The sequence below is a fragment of the Cervus elaphus genome, chromosome 18 (genome assembly GCF_910594005.1).
Source record: "Cervus elaphus chromosome 18, mCerEla1.1, whole genome shotgun sequence".
Taxonomy (NCBI): domain Eukaryota; kingdom Metazoa; phylum Chordata; class Mammalia; order Artiodactyla; family Cervidae; genus Cervus; species Cervus elaphus.
This window is the reverse complement of record NC_057832.1, coordinates 89,346,245-89,366,018: the sequence shown is the minus strand read 5'-3', so window position 1 is coordinate 89,366,018 and position 19,774 is coordinate 89,346,245. Positions and strand designations below refer to the sequence as shown.

The window sequence follows — 19,774 nt, the reverse complement described above, 5'->3', positions numbered from 1 at the left end:
CTGAGAGCCCACCACGCTCCTGGCCCCAGGCCAGATGCTCGTGATCAGCCCAAATGCAATGGTTAATCCACCACTGGGGACACATCCTACTCTCTAAGAATTTCTAAACTCTACAGATTGAGGGAACAAGTCTGTACCCCCAAATAAATGAGCACGTACACAGCAGGAGGGTCTACAGATTCAACGGGCTGAGGGAATGGGTCCCGTGGACAGGACACGGACACACACATGATTGGAACCTTGCCAATCATGGTCTCCCCTGGGAAGCACGGCCACCAGTCTATGCCTAATGGAGGCCCCACTGAGCTCACTCACCACCTCGTTCTGCGGAGGAACGTTGAAAAAAATGAAGAACATTTGTTAAGTGGTTGTGGCCCCATTTTCTCTTCATTGTATCTGATTCAGCAGCATCGAAATTTCCAGATACCTTTCTCCCCGCCAAAATCTTAAACTTTTTATTTTGTGTTGGGGTATAGCAGATAATGGGCTTCCCTTGTGGCTCAGCTGGTAAAGAATCTGCCTGCAATGTGTGAGACCTGTGTTCGATCCCTGGGTTGGGAAAATCCCCTGGAGAAGGGAAAGGCTACCCACTCCAGTATTCTGGCCTGGAGAATTCCATGGACTGAATAGTTCATGGGGTCACAAAGAGTCGGACACGACTGAGCGACTTTCACTTTCATAGCAGATAATAACGTGGTAGTTTCAGGTGAACTGCGATGCAGTATATGCAATGCATATACATGTATCCATTGTCCCTTCATCTCTGTATAAGGGAGCCGCCTTCCCCGTGTACCTCCTTCCTAAATCACCCAAAAGTCATTGTGATATTCTTATTACATTTCGTTCTCAGTTTGGACACAATAGTTCTGCCCCTTTCCTGTCTTCTTTTAGGCAACGTTCTAAGACAATATACTTAATGCTCACTTAGTATAGCAGCCAGGGTAGGGACTACATTTACATCTAGGCCAAATAGCATCAAATGTGAAAATTAGCTGTTTCCAGGAGGTTCCAAACACTAATACATGGAGGCAGTGCCTGTGTAAGAGCACTGTTTTTATAAATGCATGGGTCTGCGGGTATACATTGATGGATGCTAAAATCGAAAACACAGAAGGTCAGCACTGTGTATTTCCTTACAAGTTGTTTAGTTCAATAGCATGTTTTTATTCCTATTGATTTTAAAAATGAGCCCTTTATCCAGAAAGGTTATTGAACTTCCTCCAGGAAGGCAGAGCAAATTAACTGCAGAGTCAGAAAACTAAAATTTGAGTCCTCTGAATTCCAACCCAAGCCTTATGAGCCTGAGTACATAACGCCTGAGACGAATGGACAAAAGGGATTCCCAAATCATAAGAGTAAGATGCTATGAATCCAAACCCTGGCACTGTAGACTATTCATCTACAGATCACTGAGCCTTTGGTACAGCTGACAGGCACACTCAAAATAAAACCAGACCAATGTCCAACAAAACCCAAACAATGCAGTGTTTGCAAGGTCAAGTTAGCAGGGAAGATAATGGTGAGGTCTCACTTACTTCCTCTTGCCTCTCCCAAAAAGGATTCATTAAAGGTATCAACACCAATATATTGGGTAGGCTAAAGAGTTCATAAGGTATGATATTACAGAAAAATCCATAATACGGTAATAGAAAACCCTGAAAGAGCTTTTTGGCCAACCCAATAAATAACAAGACTAATTGTTGTGGGTTTAGGGGATTCTCTTCCTCTCCAAATAAAATAACAAGGGCACAACTAGAATTTGTATGCAAGAAACTGACATCATTGCTGGAAAGCAAAAAGAGGAAGATAGCACTCTGTAGGGACAAAAGCTCATGAGGATACAGCTGAAGGCTAAAAGTCAGTGTAAAAGCACAGAACTAAGTCTGGTATCACCCTCTGGATGGAAAAATTCCTTGATTTTAGATCTTTGTAGGATGAGTAAAAGATGCTGGTACAGGGTGTAGAAACTTCAACAATTTTTGCCTTAAAGGAATGCACTCATGAACATCGCCTACCTGGGAGCTCCTTGAATGGTGAAGGCCTTGTCTGCATGCTGGTCGCCCAGTTTCGTCATCACTTCATACAGTTTGTGGCAAAGCTAGGAAGACAGATGTCACTTGTTTATTAATTGTAAGTCATTCTGCTGCAAATTCAGGCTACTGCCCCCAGGAAGGAATTGTTTATTGAAACATTAAGGATCTTATGATATCATGGATGGTCTCAGGATAATTTAATGTCTGAATTGGGTCCAATTTAAAATTCATGTCAAAACTGTAAGGCCACAAACACAAATTAACATATATATAAACCAGAATATAGAGGCGAAAACACACATTTATTATTTACATAGATTCTGTTAGAGACAAAGTGATACAACCACCCTGTTGAGCTAAGAAAACATTTCTCAATGACACAAATGCTGACTATCTATTTGGAAACCAATTTTTCCTCAGCCTAAAGACTTGAAAATCCAACTTTAAAAGCTGACTGAAAAAATAAAAACAATTGTATGATTGTAACAAGTAGGCAGGGGTTCATGAAAGCACAAATTGAACCAGATTTATAGAAACATGTGGTCACTACAAAACAATGCAGAAATATTACTGAGAGTCAAAGCACACTATTGAAAGAAACACGAAAGAGAGTCAATTCTTTGCTTAGTATGTGCCATTGCATTTGCTTCCAGAATAAATGTTCATCTACTTTATATCCCATATGGAAAAATAATCATCATTACTCACCACTGCGATTTCCTTATGAAACTTGGCTTCTAGGCTGGAGACATTTTTGAAAGTATTGACATAAAATCCAACTCGTCTACCATGTGGAAATACAAAGAGGAAAGAAGAGAAAGACCTATCAGCAAAACTGTGCTTTTAATGGCTATTACATATATTAAAAAACAGATTTTCTTTACATAATTTTGAGTAACACTAGATTAAATAAAAATACTTAACCCAAAGTAGGTCTAACCTTTCCTGATCCGTTAATGAACAAAAATACTATCTTTTGGTGTCGAACACAGTCTTTCCTGATATCTGGTTTATACCCAAAGAAACATTTCTCACACTTTAACGTGCATCAAGATCACTTGGAGATTTGTTTCTGATCTAATAGGTCTGAGATGTGTGTGTGTGTTAGTTGCTCAGTTGTGTTTGACTCTGTGTGACCCCGTGGACTGTAGCCGCCAGGCTCCTCTGTCCTTGGAATTCTTCTGGCAAGAATACTGGAGTTGGTTGTCACTCCCTTCTCCAGGGGATCGTCCCAATCCAGCGATCAAACCCAGGTCTCCTGCACTGCAGACAACCTCTACCATCTGAGTCACCAGGGAACCTCAGGTCTGCGATGAATTTCTAACAAGCTCTATGTGATACTGATGCTGCTGGTTCAGAGATAACACTTCTAGAACCACTGCCCTAAGAATTTGTGTTTTAGATATGTACTTTGTAAAGATTTTGAGACAGAGAAGTTTATTATGAACATATGCTTCATTCATACTGCAGAGAGAAAGAAGCAGATTTCAAAACAGCATGTGACTGTTCACATTAATACAAAAGGCCACACAAGATTAAATACCAAAATTTAGCAGCTTTAGACAGAAACAGCTGAAGGAACTAAGAGAAGAGGGTAGGGTGGGCCCTGTGCCAGCTGCAAACATCCACTTGAGAAGACAAACAGGCTGCCATGAAGGAGGATCAGATTTAAATAGAAGGTGGGTGCAGATGGGGAAGGGGGAGGTAACTGAAGTTGTGATTAGTCATTCAGTCATGTCTGACTCTTTGCAACCCTGTGGACTATAGCCCACCAGGATCCTCTATCCATGGGACTTTTTAAGGAGAATACTGGGAGTGGGTTGCCATTTCCTCTTCCAGGGGATATTCCCGACTCCGGGACTGATTCTGCATCTCCTGTGTTTCCTGTATTACAAGTGGATTCTTTACCTGCTGAGCTATGGTGGAAGTCCAGCTGAAATTGATTGGTGGTTATTGTTTTATTTGCATTGATTTTTCACTATACTAAACAAAACCCTAATGAAGATATTTGAAATGAATTCTGTGTCCAGCTTACTATTTCCTCAGAATAAGCTTCCTGACTGTAAATGCCGGGTGAAAGGCACAGAGAAGAGCAGCTTTGATGGGCACTGCTGACCTGCTTCCCTATGCAGGGACCTTCTAGACCCTTGACACAAAACTTCTGTAAATATGCTGGGAAAGAGTAAGCATCTCACCTGCTTTTAAAGTATCTTCCATTAATGAAAGCTGAGTTAATCTTTTTTAGTTCCTTTATCTATTGACCCTTTGAATTTGCTTGTTTATTTCTTGGAGCTTGTTTTATTCTTATTACTCATAAGGAATTTTCTATTAAAAGCACTGAACCTTGAATACATTTAGCAAAAACAAGAATCCCCATTCTTCTATCTTTAAATTGCTTCCTGATACACAGCTTGTTTATTTCAATGATTATTTAGAAAAATAATTGGCACAGTACTGGTAAGAAACACCTTATTTAGAATGACCAGACAAACATCTATGATTTTCTAAGATTTTGTTTCCTTTGAGAACTCAGAAATCGAATCAACAAGGATGTATTTAATTTTGAAAAAAATGTTCAGTAATTTTGATGCCACTTATCATATAGTGATTCTCTCCTATTTATGAAATCAGAGATTCTATCAAAGCAGGACTGCCTTTGGCTAGTTCACAAGAACAGACTCAGCATCTAATAGCAGTTGGCACAGAACAGGCAATGCAGTAAATATTCCATGACTGAATGAGCGAACGGATAAGCAGATTAACAAACTAGTGAATGAACAAATTTGGCACTCATTCTACTGGAAGAACACATTCTGACTATAACCTTGACTTACAAAAAAACTGGTATCATCAGCAGTAAAATATACACCCACAAAGAGCACCAGGCTCTGAATTTTTATATTATCTGCTGTCAGATATTCTGACAATATCAGCTATAAGATACTATCTGGAGGATTCATTTCACAAGTTCTTCATTAACAAGGGACTCTGAGACATTACCATTTCCCCAAAGTTCTTGTCTGAGGCATCCTCAGGGCCCTTCTGGTTAGCTGTTAAGACCAACTTAATTTCTTCATTAAGAGGTTTCTTTGTTCTTGGAAACCATGGAAAGGCTTAACAGCTGAGCCTACTGCAGTCCCAGAATGCAGGCCAGGACACTCTCCCCTCTGCCCTGAGGGAAGCCTGTCTCACCCCAGTGAGCTGGTCACTGCTTCCCCCTGAGCCCCCTTCAATGGAAGAAGCATGCTCTGCCTATGAGTCTGTGTCTGTTTTACACATATATTCATTTGTGCCATACTTTAGATTCTACATTTGATATCATCTGGTATTTGTCTTTCTCACTTACTTCACTTAGCATGATAATCTCTAGGTGCACCTATGTTGCTGCAAATTGCATTACTTTGTTCTTTTACGGCTGAGCAGTATTCCATTGTATACACGAACCATATCTTTACCCATTCCTCAGTTGATGGACATTCAAGTTGCTTCCATGTCTTAGCCATTGTGAATAGTGCAGCTATGAACATAGGGGTGCATGTATCTTTTTGAATTATAGTTCTGTCCAGGTATATTCCTAGGAATGGGACTGCTGGATCATATAGTAAATCTATTTTTAATTTTTTGAGGGACCTCCATACTGCTTTCCATAGTGACTGCATCAATTTACAATGTCACCAATAGTGTAGGAGGGTTCCCTGTCCTCCACATCCTAACCAAGATTTAGAATTTTACTTAAAGCAATGTTGCATGACAAACACAATCCTGTTTATTCAGGGTGGTAGCATGGGTGTGCTGATGAAAACTGAGACATAAGACCCCACTTCATCCAGCAACTTCTTGATTCTACTACTAAATGGGAAAACTGAAGTTAATGGAATGAGAAATGCAGAGTACCCATAAAAAAGAAGAATATTTCATGTATAAAATAAGAATGAAGCTCAGATTAACAGGTGAGAGCTGATGGTAGAGGTTTCACATAAAAGACAGAGACTAGATGACCCCTTGAAATAAAAAAAAATTCTTCCAAGGGTTAAAAGTTTCTCTTTTAAATTTCAAGGTTAAAGATAGTTCTCCTAACGCCTCTAATTGAGATTTGTATCTCTACTTGAGAAATAAAAGTCTAAAACAGTGCTGTCAATGTGGTAGCTAACCAAATTGGGTTATTTAAATTTAAATGAATTGAAACAAAACAACATAAATTTAAAATTCAGTTTCCAGGTCATACTAGATATATTCCAAGTGTTCAAGGTCAACCACATGTGGTAAGAAGCTACCATATCATAAATTACAGATTATCGAACACTTCTACTGGACAGTGAGTGCCAAAGCATCACAGGAAATAAGACAAGTAATATTCCCTATTCCTGAACTTATAACATATACAGAACCATCTTTACCTTGACCACAATGATGGTAACTCTTCTTGTAAGTCAACGTTAAACTCTTCAAACACTTTCTGTGCTTTCTGAAATTCCTCTTCTGCCTAGAAATGACACATAACATGTTTACACTGAAAACATCACATACATATCACACTTCTAGACACCACAACATTTAATATAAAATAGAAATAGCTTTATGTCATCCTGGAATATTTTGGAAAGGAGAGAAATCTGGTTAAAATTCACATGATCATTTTCAATAAAAGTGAAATGTTAAATCTTATTGAAAATGGAAAATGTGATTGATTACAATGGTTGCTCTTGCAGTCTCTGGCAGATTCGTTGCATTCTACAAAATTGCACTAACTGCCTGTCACATACACTGTTACATGCTCTGCTTGGGATACTGGGCCAGGATACTTCCCAAGAAATTCCCTGTCTAGTGGGAAGTCTAAGTAAATACACTACAAGAGAGGGCTTATAAGCTATTATGGAGCATGCCATTAAGAAAGAGAGTGCAAGAATTAGAGAAGGTTCCATGGAAAGGGTGATATTTTAACTTGATATTGAATCTTGAAGAGTGAGCAACTGTTTGCTAATGAAGTGGTGGGGAATGGTGGACAACACATAAAGGTGGAGTTGCCTGGGTTGGGATTCTCACTCACTAACCATGTGGACTTTCTTTACCACCTTTTTACACCTAAGATCCATAAATGAACATAGCAATGTCCACCTCACAGGTGTTGTGAGTATTAAGGAAAGCGGATGTAAATAAAGTGTTGAACACAGTGCCTTGCTTCTCAGGGGCCTAATGTGAAACTCAGCTCTTATAGTGACTGCTTAGGAGCTGGTGTGTAAGTCATAGAAGCTCCAGATTAGGATGTTTGTGTGGAGGAAGGAAAGCAGGGGAAAGTAGACTTGAAAGCTGACAAAATGGACAGGTGAGTCAGAAACCAGCTGTGAAGGTTGCATAGGCCATGCTAAGGAATTTAGAACTTTTTGACAGGCAATGGGAGCCATTAAAAGACTTAAGCACTGGAGAAATTCTATCTGGGTACGTGCAGTAGAAAGGTGATCCAGGAAGCTGAGTGTGGGAAGATGTGTCCAGACAAGACTGGAAGCTAAAAGAGAAGTTAGTAGGTGTCTCCAATGAGCTGTCAGTGACCGGAGACATACATGGAGAAAGCTCTGGAGATGGGTTCTTTAAAAAAAATGAGATTAATCCTTTGTCTGTTGCTTCGTTTGATGTTATTTTCTCCCATTCTCCATTCTGAGGGCTGTCTTTTCACCTTGCTTATAGTTTCCTTTGTTGTGCAAAAGCTTTTAAGTTTCATTAGGTCCCATTTGTTTATTTTTGCTCTTATTTCCAATATTCTGGGAGGTGGGTCATAGAGGATCCTGCTGTGATTTATGTCGGAGAGTGTTTTGCCTGTGTTCTCCTCTAGGAGTTTTATAGTTTCTGGTCTTACATTTAGATCTTTAATCCATTTTGAGTTTATTTTTGTGTATGGTGTTAGAAAGTGTTCTAGTTTCATTCTTTTACAAGTGGTTGACCAGTTTTCCCAGCACCACTTGTTAAAGAGGTTGTCTTTTTTCCATTGCATATCCTTGCCTCCTTTGTCGAAGATAAGGTGTCCATAGGTTCATGGATTTATCTCTGGGCTTTCTATTCTGTTCCATTGATCTATATTTCTGTCTTTGTGCCAGTATCATACTGTCTTGATGACTGTGGCTTTGTAGTATAGTCTGAAGTCAGGCAGGTTGATTCCTCCAGTTCCATTCTTCTTTCTCAAGATTGCTTTGGCTATTCGAGGTTTTTTGTATTTCCATACAAATTGTGAAATTATTTGTTCTAGTTCTGTGAAAAATACCGTTGGTAGCTTGATAGGGATTGCATTGAATCTATAGATTGCTTTGGGTAGAATAGCCATTTTGACAATTTTGATTCTTCCAATCCATGAACACGGTATGTTTCTCCATCTATTTGTGTCCTCTTTGATTTCTTTCATCAGTGTTTTATAGTTTTCTATATATAGGTCTTTCGTTTCTTTAGGTAGATATACTCCTAAGTATTTTATTCTTTTTGTTGCAACGGTTGAAACAAGTATACTATCAAGGGTGAAACAGATCACCAGCCCAGGTTGGATGCATGAGACAAGTGCTCAGGGCTGGTGCACTGGGAAGACCCAGAGGGATGGGGTGGGGAGGGAGGCGGGAGGGGGGACTGGGATGGGGAACACATGTAAATCCATGGCTGATTCATGTCAATGTATGGCAAAAATCACTACAATATTGTAAAGTAATTAGCCTCCAACTAATAAAAATAATGAAAAAAAAGTAAAAATACTATCATAAAAAAAAGAAAATGAATGTCAAGCAATTGTAGCACACATCTGTACTCTCAAGCACAAGTTACGTCTGAGAATTTCACACTTGATTTCCTAGTTGAATTTTCATTTTGGCATCAAGTATGGACCACAGCACATTTCCCAGGTGACACTAGTGGTCAAGAACCAACCTGCCAATGTAGGAGACATAGAGACGTGGGTTTGATCCCTGGGTCGGGAAGATCCCCTGGAGGAGGACGTGGTAACCCACTCCAGCATTGTTGCCTGAAGAATCCCATGGACAGAGAAGCCTGGCGGGCTACAGTGTCTCAAAAAGTGTTTCAAAAATTTGGACACAACTGAGTGACTTAGCATGCACACACATGGACCACGGTGACATAAAGAGTGTAAGGACACATTACTTTATATGATCAGGCAGTACTGTTAGGGGTAAACATTTATGATGATGAAAATGTGTGAGTCAGTGCCACCCAAGTGAATTCTACCAAGGACCTGAAAACCCTTAGTGTAACTTACAAAATTATAGACAGCAGACCACAAGACCCATATTTCAATTTTTAAATTTCGTCCTGATTCCAATCTCCATGAGAAAAGAGAGATTTCATCTCAAAAGCAAAGTTGCTACAGGTCACAGAATACAGAGTGGTGACAACAGTGGAACTGGTCCCTACCTTAGAGATGCGACTCTCATCCTTCCTCTTGGAACTCTGCAAAGCTTCCAGATGATGGCGGGCACTGTCGTAGTCCACCAGCTTCCGGCTGCGCTTGGCGATACGATTCTGCCAACAGAGAAACACAAGCATGAAGAGAAAGACACGGTCACAGATTCTCTTCTTAACTGCCAAAACACTTTCCTTGTACAGAGTAGCTGGAGATCGAAGTGAACCAGAATTTCAGTAGACAAATGATCGCTAGAAATCAAACTACTGTCTTTGATCCTTTGTGTGAATGTGTGTGTGTGTGTGTGTGTGTATGTGTGTGTGTGTGTGTGTGTGCACGTGCGCATTCAGTCATGTCTGTTTCTTTGTGATCTCAAGGACTGTAGCCTGCCAGGCTCCTCTGTCCATGGACTTTTCCAGGCAAGAATACTGGAGTGGGTTGCCATTTCCTACTCCAGGGGATCTTCCTCAACCAGGGATAGAAACCGAGTCTCTTGCATCTTCTGCATTGACAGGCAGATTCCTTACCACTAGGGATTTGTGTGACTACCACTAGGTAAATACCTCCCTTCTGATAATAATTAGGACAATAATTAAGAGCTGAAGGCAGAATTTACAGTCAAAGACCAGAGAAATTCCAGCATTGGTGGAGGAAAGCACATAAACCTATACTCTCTATTAGTCTTTATTCTAAACCTTTAAATGTTCCATTTTAAAGAGAGTCAAAGACTGTATAAGGATTTGCTTTTTTAATTCTAATAGCACTCACACTAAGAGCAGTTCTATAAATCCTAAGAAACCCTTTTTTCCTAGAAGTGTTCGAAATCCCTTTTGATTGTTAGAAATATCTGAGGAGCTTTAAGAATATATTGATTCCTAGAGACTTTCACTTCTAGTTAGGCTATAGAGAGCTGCAAAGAATGTTACTCCCACACTACAAGAAAAAAATATCTGGATAGTCTATAAAAACATAAATTGTCTTGACTGTATCAGAGACATAAACTCACAAGCCAATAAAGCCATCTGAGTCCCAAAGAGGGACGAGTCTCTGTAGGGAGATGAGACACAAAAACCATTTCACCTTTGGCAGGTAAAAACTGTTGCCAACCCAATACAAGTGGACAAGTTCAGTTCGGTTCAGTCACTCAGTCATGTCCAACTCTTTGCAACCCCAAGGACTGCAACATGCCAGGCCTCCCTGTCCATCCTGGAGTTGACTCAAACTCATGTCCATTGAGTCAGTGATGCCATCCAACCATCTCATCCTCTCTCGTCCCCTTCTCCTCCTGCCTGCAATCTTTCCCAGCATCAGGGTCTTTTCAAATGATTCAGTTCTTCACATCGGGTAGCCAAAGTATTCGAGTTTCAGCTTCAGCATCAGTCCTTCCAGTGAATATTCAGGACTGATTTCCTTTAGGAAGTGGACAAGAGATCAGCTAAAATTTTAACAAAGTGTTAAAGATCCACTGGGGGCTAAGGTGTCAGTTTGGAATAAGAGCTGGGTGTCCAAGACACAGGGGAGGGGCTTCCCAGTGGCTAAGACTCCATGCTCCTAATGCAGGGGGCCCAGGTTCAATCCTTATTCAGGGAACTAGACCCCACATGCTGCAATTAAGAATTTCACAGGCTGCAGTTAAGAGTTTGAATGCTGCAACTAAATATTCTGTGTACTGCAACTAAGACCCAGCACAGCCAAAAAATAAAAATTAAAAAATAAAAAGTTATGAGGGTATCTTGCACTTATGAGCAAGCTCTTTCCTAGGGCTTCCACTGGATTCTATCAGAGTTTGGGGAACAAGATATCCCTTGCAGTGCAGGTGAGAATGAGGTGATCTCTGACTGCCAAGGGGTAGAGACAAAGCCCTGCCTATTTCCTAGGTCATTTTTCTCTTTACAAAGCAAAAGCTTTATGCCACTTGAGGAGGAAACAACAGATCTTCATGTCCAGAGACACCAGGCAGAGATCCTCCATTCTGGGGAAGAAGCAGAAGCAAAACCAAACTGACCCTCGAAGGGACAGGAATCCCCCGGGTCCATAGGATATATTCAAAAATAATTTCAATACACAGCATTGAAACATGTATATTATCAAGGGTGAAACAGATCACCAGCCCAGGTTAGATGCATGAGACAAGTGCTTGGGGCTGGTACACTGGGAAGACCCAGAGGGATGGGGTGGGGAGGGAGGCGGGAGGGAGGATCGGGATGGGGAATACATGTAAATCCATGGCTGATTCATGTCAATGTATGGCAAAAACCACTACAATACTGTAAAGTAATTAGCCTCCAACTAATAAAAATAAATGGAAGAAAAAAATAATTGCAATACACAGAAGGGTGGGAGGGAAAAAAATCTCAACCCATAGGGGAGGAACATAAAACATTCTTTGGGGACTTCACTGGTGGTTTAGTGTCTAAAACTTGGGATTCCCAATGCAGGGAGCTTGTGTTCAATCCCTGATTAGGGACCTGGATCCCACATGCCACTACTAGGAGTTTGCATGCCACAACAAAGATCGAAGATTCCACGTGCCACAACTGGGATGCTGAACAGCCAAATAAAGAAAGAAAGAAATATTTTAAAAATAAAAACTCATTGGACCTAAGATCTGACTTCGATCACAAGAAGAGGTTTGATCCCACTTGGGCAGCGGCAGCAAACTTCTGCTTAGACCAACCACAAATGTGAAACTGACTCTTGCCTAAGACACACCAGAAAAGCATAACATAAACAGCCCTGCCCCACTCCAAGTCCACCACTGAATAACAAGAAATTGCTGCTTACCACTGGAGGAAGGATAAGTGTATGGGTAGAAAGCCCCTCTGCAATACAGGCACACAGGACTCCTGAAGTCTGATGGGGAACGGGAACACTAATAAAAACTCTCTGGCATTCAAGGGCCCACCCAATGTGGGTCAAAGAGGCAAAGGCTGGACTTGAACTCAAGAGTCTGGAAATATTGTAGATGTTAGACTATATTCTCAAGGCCTTAGCAGCTCAGTTCTAGAGGAATTTGAAAGCAATGGTGCACTGAAAGTAACAATAGCAACAAGACTCAAATCCAGCTCAAGCTGCAATTAGCTCTTACGTTAACGGCTTGACAACAAAGAATGCCCACTTCCAGGCATAAATATTATTTCAGTCTTCACTCTTCCATACATGGAGCCTGGCATTCAATCAAAGATTTTGAAACACATACATAAAAAAAACCCAAAAAAAAAAGGCCCATGAGAAAGGACAAAGAAATCAACAGAAACAAACTCAAACATGACCCAAATGTTGGAAGTATCAATCAGTAATTTTAAAATAACTATGACTAATATGTTAAAGTATCCAGTTGGAAAAGGTAGACAAAACACATAAACAGATAATTTCAGCAGATACATGGAAACAGTTAAATGAAAATCAAATGAAAATGCTAAAGACAAAAAAAAATTTTATATATCAGAGAGGATAAATTTGTTCAGTAGACATAAAACAGTTGAGAAAAGAAACTGTACAGTTGAAGGTAACTCAAGAGAAATTCTCATTAAACCACAAGGAGAAAAAAAATTTTTTTTAAATGCAGAATCAAGCACAAAAGGCCTCTAATACAATATCAAATAGTCTAACATAGTGTAAATTGGACTTCTCAGAAAGAGATGAGAACAAGAGTCAGAAGAAACATTTGAAGAAATAATGGCTGAGAATTTTGTGAAATAAGGAAGCCATCAAAATTCAGTTCCAAGAAACTCACAGAATCCCAAGAAAGACACCAAACAAGACACAGCCAGCTGTATCATAGCCAAACTGCTCAAAATCAAGAATAAAGAAAAACAGCAAATACAAAGGCAAGAATTACAGAAGACTAATTTTCAGAAACTATGCAAGCTAGAATACAATGGAGTGGTATCTTTTAAGCACTGAAAAATAAAAATCAACAGAGATCTTAGAATTCTATTCCAAGTGAAAATACTTCCCCAAAGTAAAGACGAAATAAAGATTCCTTTTTAAGCCAAACAACATTTGGGGGAACTCACTGCCACATAAGAATTGTAATACCAAGTGGAGCTGTCAAAGAAATGAGTATCAAAAATGAAAAAAAAAAAAAAAGGCAAATAAGATTTTGGTTTTTTTTTTTTACTTTAAAATAAGTTTTTCTTAGTGTTTATTTATTTATTTATGGCTACGTCAGGTCTTGTGGCATGCGGGATCCTCACTGTGGTATGTGGGAGCGTGTGGGCTCTGCAATTTGCAGAGTGCAGACTTAGTTGCCTCGTGGTATGTGGGATCTTAGTTCCCAGACCAGGGATTGAATCTGCATCTCCGGCATTGAAAGGTGGGTTCCTAACCGCTGTACCACCAGAGCAGTCCCACCTCCTTATATTTTGAACCCTTGTGCCCTCACTTGCCTCACTGATTCCCTGCTCCTGACTCTGGGTTAGTACTCCTTCTAGCAGTGTCCAGGTTTCTGTGACAGACTCTGTCATCCAGATACTCTCTGCACAGACCACTTCCAACTGGTGCTACTGAAAAATTTGGCTGATATACCACATTCACTTAAAACATGCGATGAATTAGTCCAGACAGAGCAGAGAGAAGTGTCTGATAAGTGACAAAGCTCATTATTTTCAGCAGATATCTGTTACCTCCCAGGAAGCACTGACCCTCGAGGCAGTGGCCTTGTGTGACTATGGAAACTCTTACAAAACTCTGCTTTGTGGACTTGGGTGGGGTGGGAGCGGGGAGTCTCCTTTAATATCTTCCAAGAAGCAAACCTTGATTCTTTGAACATAAATTTGATTTTTGAAAACAGTTAAAATTCAATTACTTCCAAGCCTGGGAAGGTGTACTGGATCATCTTATTTTTTGTTCACAAACAAGAAGTGAAGTAAATAATGTGAGTCATTTTTTTGTGTAACTGACAAGTCAATTACAGAGTACAGCTTACTATGGTAGAAGTTTTTGAAGGCCATCACTCATTTTGATCCATATATTTTCGTGTTTGAAGAGCCAATCTTATTTCCTTACCTATTTGATATTTGGAAAACCTCATCTCCAAAGTAAGGGTAGAGTTAATACACCATAGCTTTTACATAGAAAATGATACAATTCTTATTTAACCATCCAATAGTAAGCTTTATTAAATAAATTTACTAGCTTAATAGTAAATGATTTTTGTCTTTTTAAAAAGATTGTTTTTGATGCTGACCCTTTTTCTAAAGGCTTTATTGAACATGTTACAATATTGTTTCTATTTTTTTTTTTTTTGGTGACAAGCCATGTGGGGATCATAGCTCCCTGACCAGGGATTGAACCTGTACCCCTGCATTGGAAAGTGAAGTCTTAACCACTGAACCACCAGGGAAGTCCCAATAAATAGTTTAACTAAGTGGTTTATTTAAAAGTACTTCAGATTTCCCACTATGCATTGACCTTACACAGCAAAGAAAATACTTTACTGAAATTTTAAAAATTTCAACAATAATCCCAATTTGGAATTCATTTTGGCCCGCTGCTCTAGATATATGCTGAGTGGCTCAGGCATGGCTGCCAAGATAAACTCTAAACTGCAAACTGCATTTTACAGTAACAGCTCACAGCTGTAAGCCTGCCTGGGTTAGTGACAAGCTGGCTCTTATTACAACATTGATGTTAGATGTTAGTGCTGTATAAAAAACTGTAACACCAGGTGCCCTGCCAATCACAGTTGGAAAAGTCAAACATCATCCCCTCATAACTGGTACTTCATAGCCTTTGCTGATGGGTTGCAGTAAATATTTGGAAATCTGCCTGAGGTTACACACAGCCTGTTGATATTAACAAGAGTCAAGGAGGTTAACTGTGTTCCAAGCTTTGAAAATTCTCCACTGTATTTTTAATCATAAGCCCCTTTTCATCAATAACCCATTCATTACATAAAAACTCAACACTCACTTTATCAAACAATGGAGTCTATTTCCACTTCTAACTTCCAGCCACCAAGTAAATGCATACTTCTGTGTATTTTCATAAAAGATAAGTCTTTCAAACACTAGAAACAGCTAGCCCACCTACTCTCCAACTCCAAATTTTCTCTTTCCCAAGATAAACACTGCTGTTTCCCTCACTGTTCACCATATGAAATGCTTTTGCAATTCTCTATCTTGGTTGAAACCCTATGTGTATGCTCTAATAGTCTACATATGACTTCACAGAAACAGAGAGAGAGATTATGTAGGTTTTTTTCATGATGCAGGTAAAACCATGAAATATATTTCATTTATCTTCAGGGCATGCAGCTGGAAAAATGATTCCAGATCTCTTATGTAAAGATGTTTCAGTAAGTGAAGGATCATCTTTATGCTTGCTCCTCCACCACACTGACTCCAGGAAAAGTAAAAATCCCACTGAGTGTTTAGACAAACTGTAAACATAAACCAAAATAATCCATCAGGAGTTTATTTTAATCTATGTTTCATCATAAGTATTTCTGTATCTATTTGTCTTCTGGAATTTTACACTCCTAAAGAGAATGGCTAATTTCCAAATAACTTGCTGCTCAGTACCATAGCAAATAACAAATAAGAAATAAATGCTTCACACTTCTTTTGATGGCATTAAGTTTTGATCCTGAAAGAAACCCAACAACTTTTCAAATGTGTTCTTCTGTAGGCAATCACAATTTTCATTTGCTTTTCAAAGTCATACTATCAAATATTATCTGAATAATTAAGACAAGTTGCGAAGTTCTTTGAAATTTTCCAATAGGAAGACAAACTTTTCTTTTACCTTCTTCTGATCTATTGGGAATTGATTTTCATGAATATTAATTACCAGCCAATAAACAATATTCTAAAGTGTGATAATTCTGAGAATCATTGCTCCATAAACATTGCAAATTCCAATATGAAATGTCAAAGTATCTGAAGATGTCTCAAAATGAACTCATTGTGTACAGAATTTTAAAATTTATTTAAAAACTTTTTAATTCTCAGAAAATTTTAAAAACTGACTTAAAACCTCTTCATTAGGATGTAGTTATATAATAGCTCAATAAACTATTCTGCTGCCTATGACAATAACATCACTGAGAATTGATATCTAGATTCGTTCTCCGGGATATTTTGCCAACAAAGCTAATGTATCTAGTCTGATTCACTTAGGTTCTTGTCTGGTGCCTCTGGTTTCCCCAAAACTCACTTAAATATTAGCCAACTAGCATTAGGCATTCTGTGCAGGGCCAAGGAAACGAACGTCATTGATTTTGGCCAAGAAGTTTCACTATGTTTCATGGCCAAAGGCAGTTCACGTTACTGCACGTATTTTCCTGGTGTTTGGCAACGTCTATAAAGAAGGTTAGGCAACCATGCCTGAAATTTTGTTTTACAGACTATGACCTAATAAATGGGTATTGTTGTAAGCTGCTTTAAAAAAAAAAAAAAAGGCCAGGTAAAAATGGAACTTTACATCAAAGGTCACCTAGTAAAATGCTGCAAATGCCCATGGATGGTGGTTTACAGCTCCTCGATCCTCAGGAAAGGCAGCATGTGGCTGTCTTACCTTGAAGTCCTCTTTTAGCCGGGAAAACAACTGGAGGGTAGATCTATCAAAGCTACCATTTGCTATCTACAAGCCTGATGGCTTAAAAACCATCTTTACCTTGAGAGTCAATTCTGAATCTGTGATATTCAATCCTTCATTTGTGTATTTCCCTTTCAATGAATCCAACTGTTAAATAAGACAAATGTTTTAGACAGGATATTTTTAGATCCAGATGCAAATGTATTTGAAATGCTTACATCTTAAGAATGTGCAGGTGTGCTATGAACATACACAAAATACAGAACAAAGATCAGATTTTGCTTTCACATTTGCCATGAAGTTTCTCCTTTCCTCGTGACCTTGTTTATCCTAATGGAAAGTCTTGTCAAGTTGCATATAATAAAAAGGTTTGAACATAGACTGGAATTTTTTAGTAGCTCTGATTTATGATCAGATATATATATATATATATATATATATATATATATATATAGGATTAAAAAGAATTCTATGGAGAAATAAAAGATGAAGCAGTTCATTAAAGGGGAAATGTTATTTCTGTAACTATATTTCATTTTATACTGATAGGAACAGAATAAAAATCCCACACTTAAATAAGCAAAAAGTTTCTGTCTTTGATGTCAGCTTGAGGACTTCTAACTCCACTTATTTCTTGCCCATTTTTAATAAGTACATGCAACCATTAAATTCTTCCCTTTATAGCCACAGAATAAAATACCTTTATGTCAGGAAATTGGCCCAGATAGGTGTCCAGTGTCAGCAAGGACCCATCCACTAATTTCTGATGGAAGTCTTCCCACAGCACATCACATTTCTGAAAGAAAAAAGGAAATAAAGAGGTGAATGCAGAATTATTTTAATTGGATACCTTTCGCCAACTTTTAAAAAGCCTGAAACTATAAAATCAGATAAGTACTATTTCCTTGGATAGTAAATGGTAGAAGGAATGTGGATTATTGAAAAACACCTTAATTTGGCTACCATTTCTAAATTTACAATACTGAATGTATAGGCTACCTAAGGACTCAGCTCATTTAAAAATGTGTTTCTGCTTCTGAATTAATAAAGAATGTATTCAACAGAAGCTTCAAAAAGCCCCTGGTGCTGGTAGTTTAGTTGCTAAGTCATGTCCAACTCTTGGCAACCCCATGGACTGTAGCCTGCCAGGCTTTTCTGTCCGAGGGATTTTCCAGGCAAGAATACTGGAGTGGGTTGCCATTTCCTTCTCCATCAGAAGGCCCCTAGATCCTTATAAATGGATTTTGGGGCTAAGAGTCTGAAGAAATCCAGTGAAAGAGCTTGCTTCTGAAGCAGTCCATGAAATTAGAAGCCACTCCATACAAACAACAAACCATTGCTGAAGCTTCCACACGGAGAGCAGAAAGGGCCCTACCATGCATGGAGCATCAGTTATGATAAACACAGCAACTATCAGATATTAGTATTGTTATGACTACTACTGTCACTGTGTCAAGTCAGAGTTGCTCAGATACATCTGACTCTTTGTGACCCCACGGACTATAGCCCGCCAGGTTCCTCCGTCCATGGAATGCTCCAGCCAAGAATACTGGAGTGGGTTGCCATGCCCTTCTCCAGGAGATCTTCCCAACCCATGGATCTAACCTGGTCTCCTACATTTCAGGCAGATTCTTTACCATCTGAGCCACCAAAGAAACCCAAAAGTGAAAGTATTAGTAGCTCAGTCGTGTCCAAGTCTTTGCAACCCATGGACATCAAGGCAGTTGGTTAAACACTTTACTTGTCTCTGTGTGTGATTTAATTCTCACAATATTCTTATGAGGAAAGTCTTCCTGTTGCCTTTATGTAGAAGAGAATGCTGAAGCCCAGAGATGATATATAACCTGGCCTAGGTCATGTAGCTGGTAAATGACAGAGTCTGGGTTCAACCCTTGAATGTGAAGCCCACAATCTGTCTCTGACACCAGGCTGCCTCACCAGAACAGGGTTCATATCCCAGCTGTGTGACTTCAGAATGAGTTTCAGTTTACCCAATCAAGGGAACTGACAACATAAAGTGCTTCACAGAATCCCAAGCCCATAGCAAGTGTGCAAGAACATCACTCCATATTCTTCCCATCACCACATTTGGGGTCTCCTGACACCATCTACCCTTTCTTTCTCCTTAGTAACAGAACCTCCAGTTTCTGCCAGGCACATGGCCTCCTAGGACACAGACCACACTTATCGGTCTCCACTGCAAGCTAGTGTAGCCATGAGACTAAATTCTGCCAACAGGATGGACTTGAAGGCAATGTCCTTAAAGGGAGGTGTGTCCTCCATGCTTCCTCCTTCCTGTTACTGGAAGACAGAAGTGAGTGCTGAGAGCCAGAGCTCAGACAGTCACTTGAAAGCAGAGATGGCATCAGGGATGCAAAGACAGGTCCCCGATGGTTGCCAGCCTTCAGTGTCCATCATGGGAGAGAAGTTTCTGTCTTGTGGAAAACCACCTTTTAATGGTTGATTTGCTTCTTTTTCTTTTTCACCCTTTAAAACCCAGTTCTAATTGTTATAGATCCTTATTGAAGAATTTTATGCAACCAAAAAATTTAAATCCTTATACAAAAAGGCTTATATTCTATCTGAGCAGACCTCTGAACATGCAGTGCCAGCTGCTTCACCTTCAAAAGAGCTCAAATTTGGGTCAGCAACTGAAGATTCCCAAAACTCTGGCAGCCACAAGGACCAAGGTAAGATATCAACTGTTTCCTTAGGAATAAAGGTCAAGATAGTGGCATTTGCCACACACAGAATTGTAACACAGTGTTCTGAAAAGCCATTTACGCAAGCTTCTATCATTCCCTTAAAA

At 39.4% G+C, this 19,774-nt stretch overlaps 1 protein-coding gene across 2 annotated transcripts in view; it reads right to left on the bottom strand.

Annotated features, from left to right (window-relative positions):
* The window catches only part of AMPH (amphiphysin), a 211,833-nt gene that overhangs the window by 62,624 nt on the left and 129,435 nt on the right, over positions 1 to 19,774 (bottom strand). For both annotated transcript variants that reach the window (XM_043872511.1, XM_043872510.1), the window contains exons 5-9: positions 17,666 to 17,761; positions 9,435 to 9,542; positions 6,431 to 6,516; positions 2,742 to 2,817; positions 2,016 to 2,098 (exon numbers count right to left, since the gene is read on the bottom strand). In XM_043872511.1, the coding sequence (XP_043728446.1) occupies positions 2,016 to 2,098; positions 2,742 to 2,817; positions 6,431 to 6,516; positions 9,435 to 9,542; positions 17,666 to 17,761 (449 nt within the window). The remainder of the gene's footprint in view (positions 1 to 2,015; positions 2,099 to 2,741; positions 2,818 to 6,430; positions 6,517 to 9,434; positions 9,543 to 17,665; positions 17,762 to 19,774) is intronic.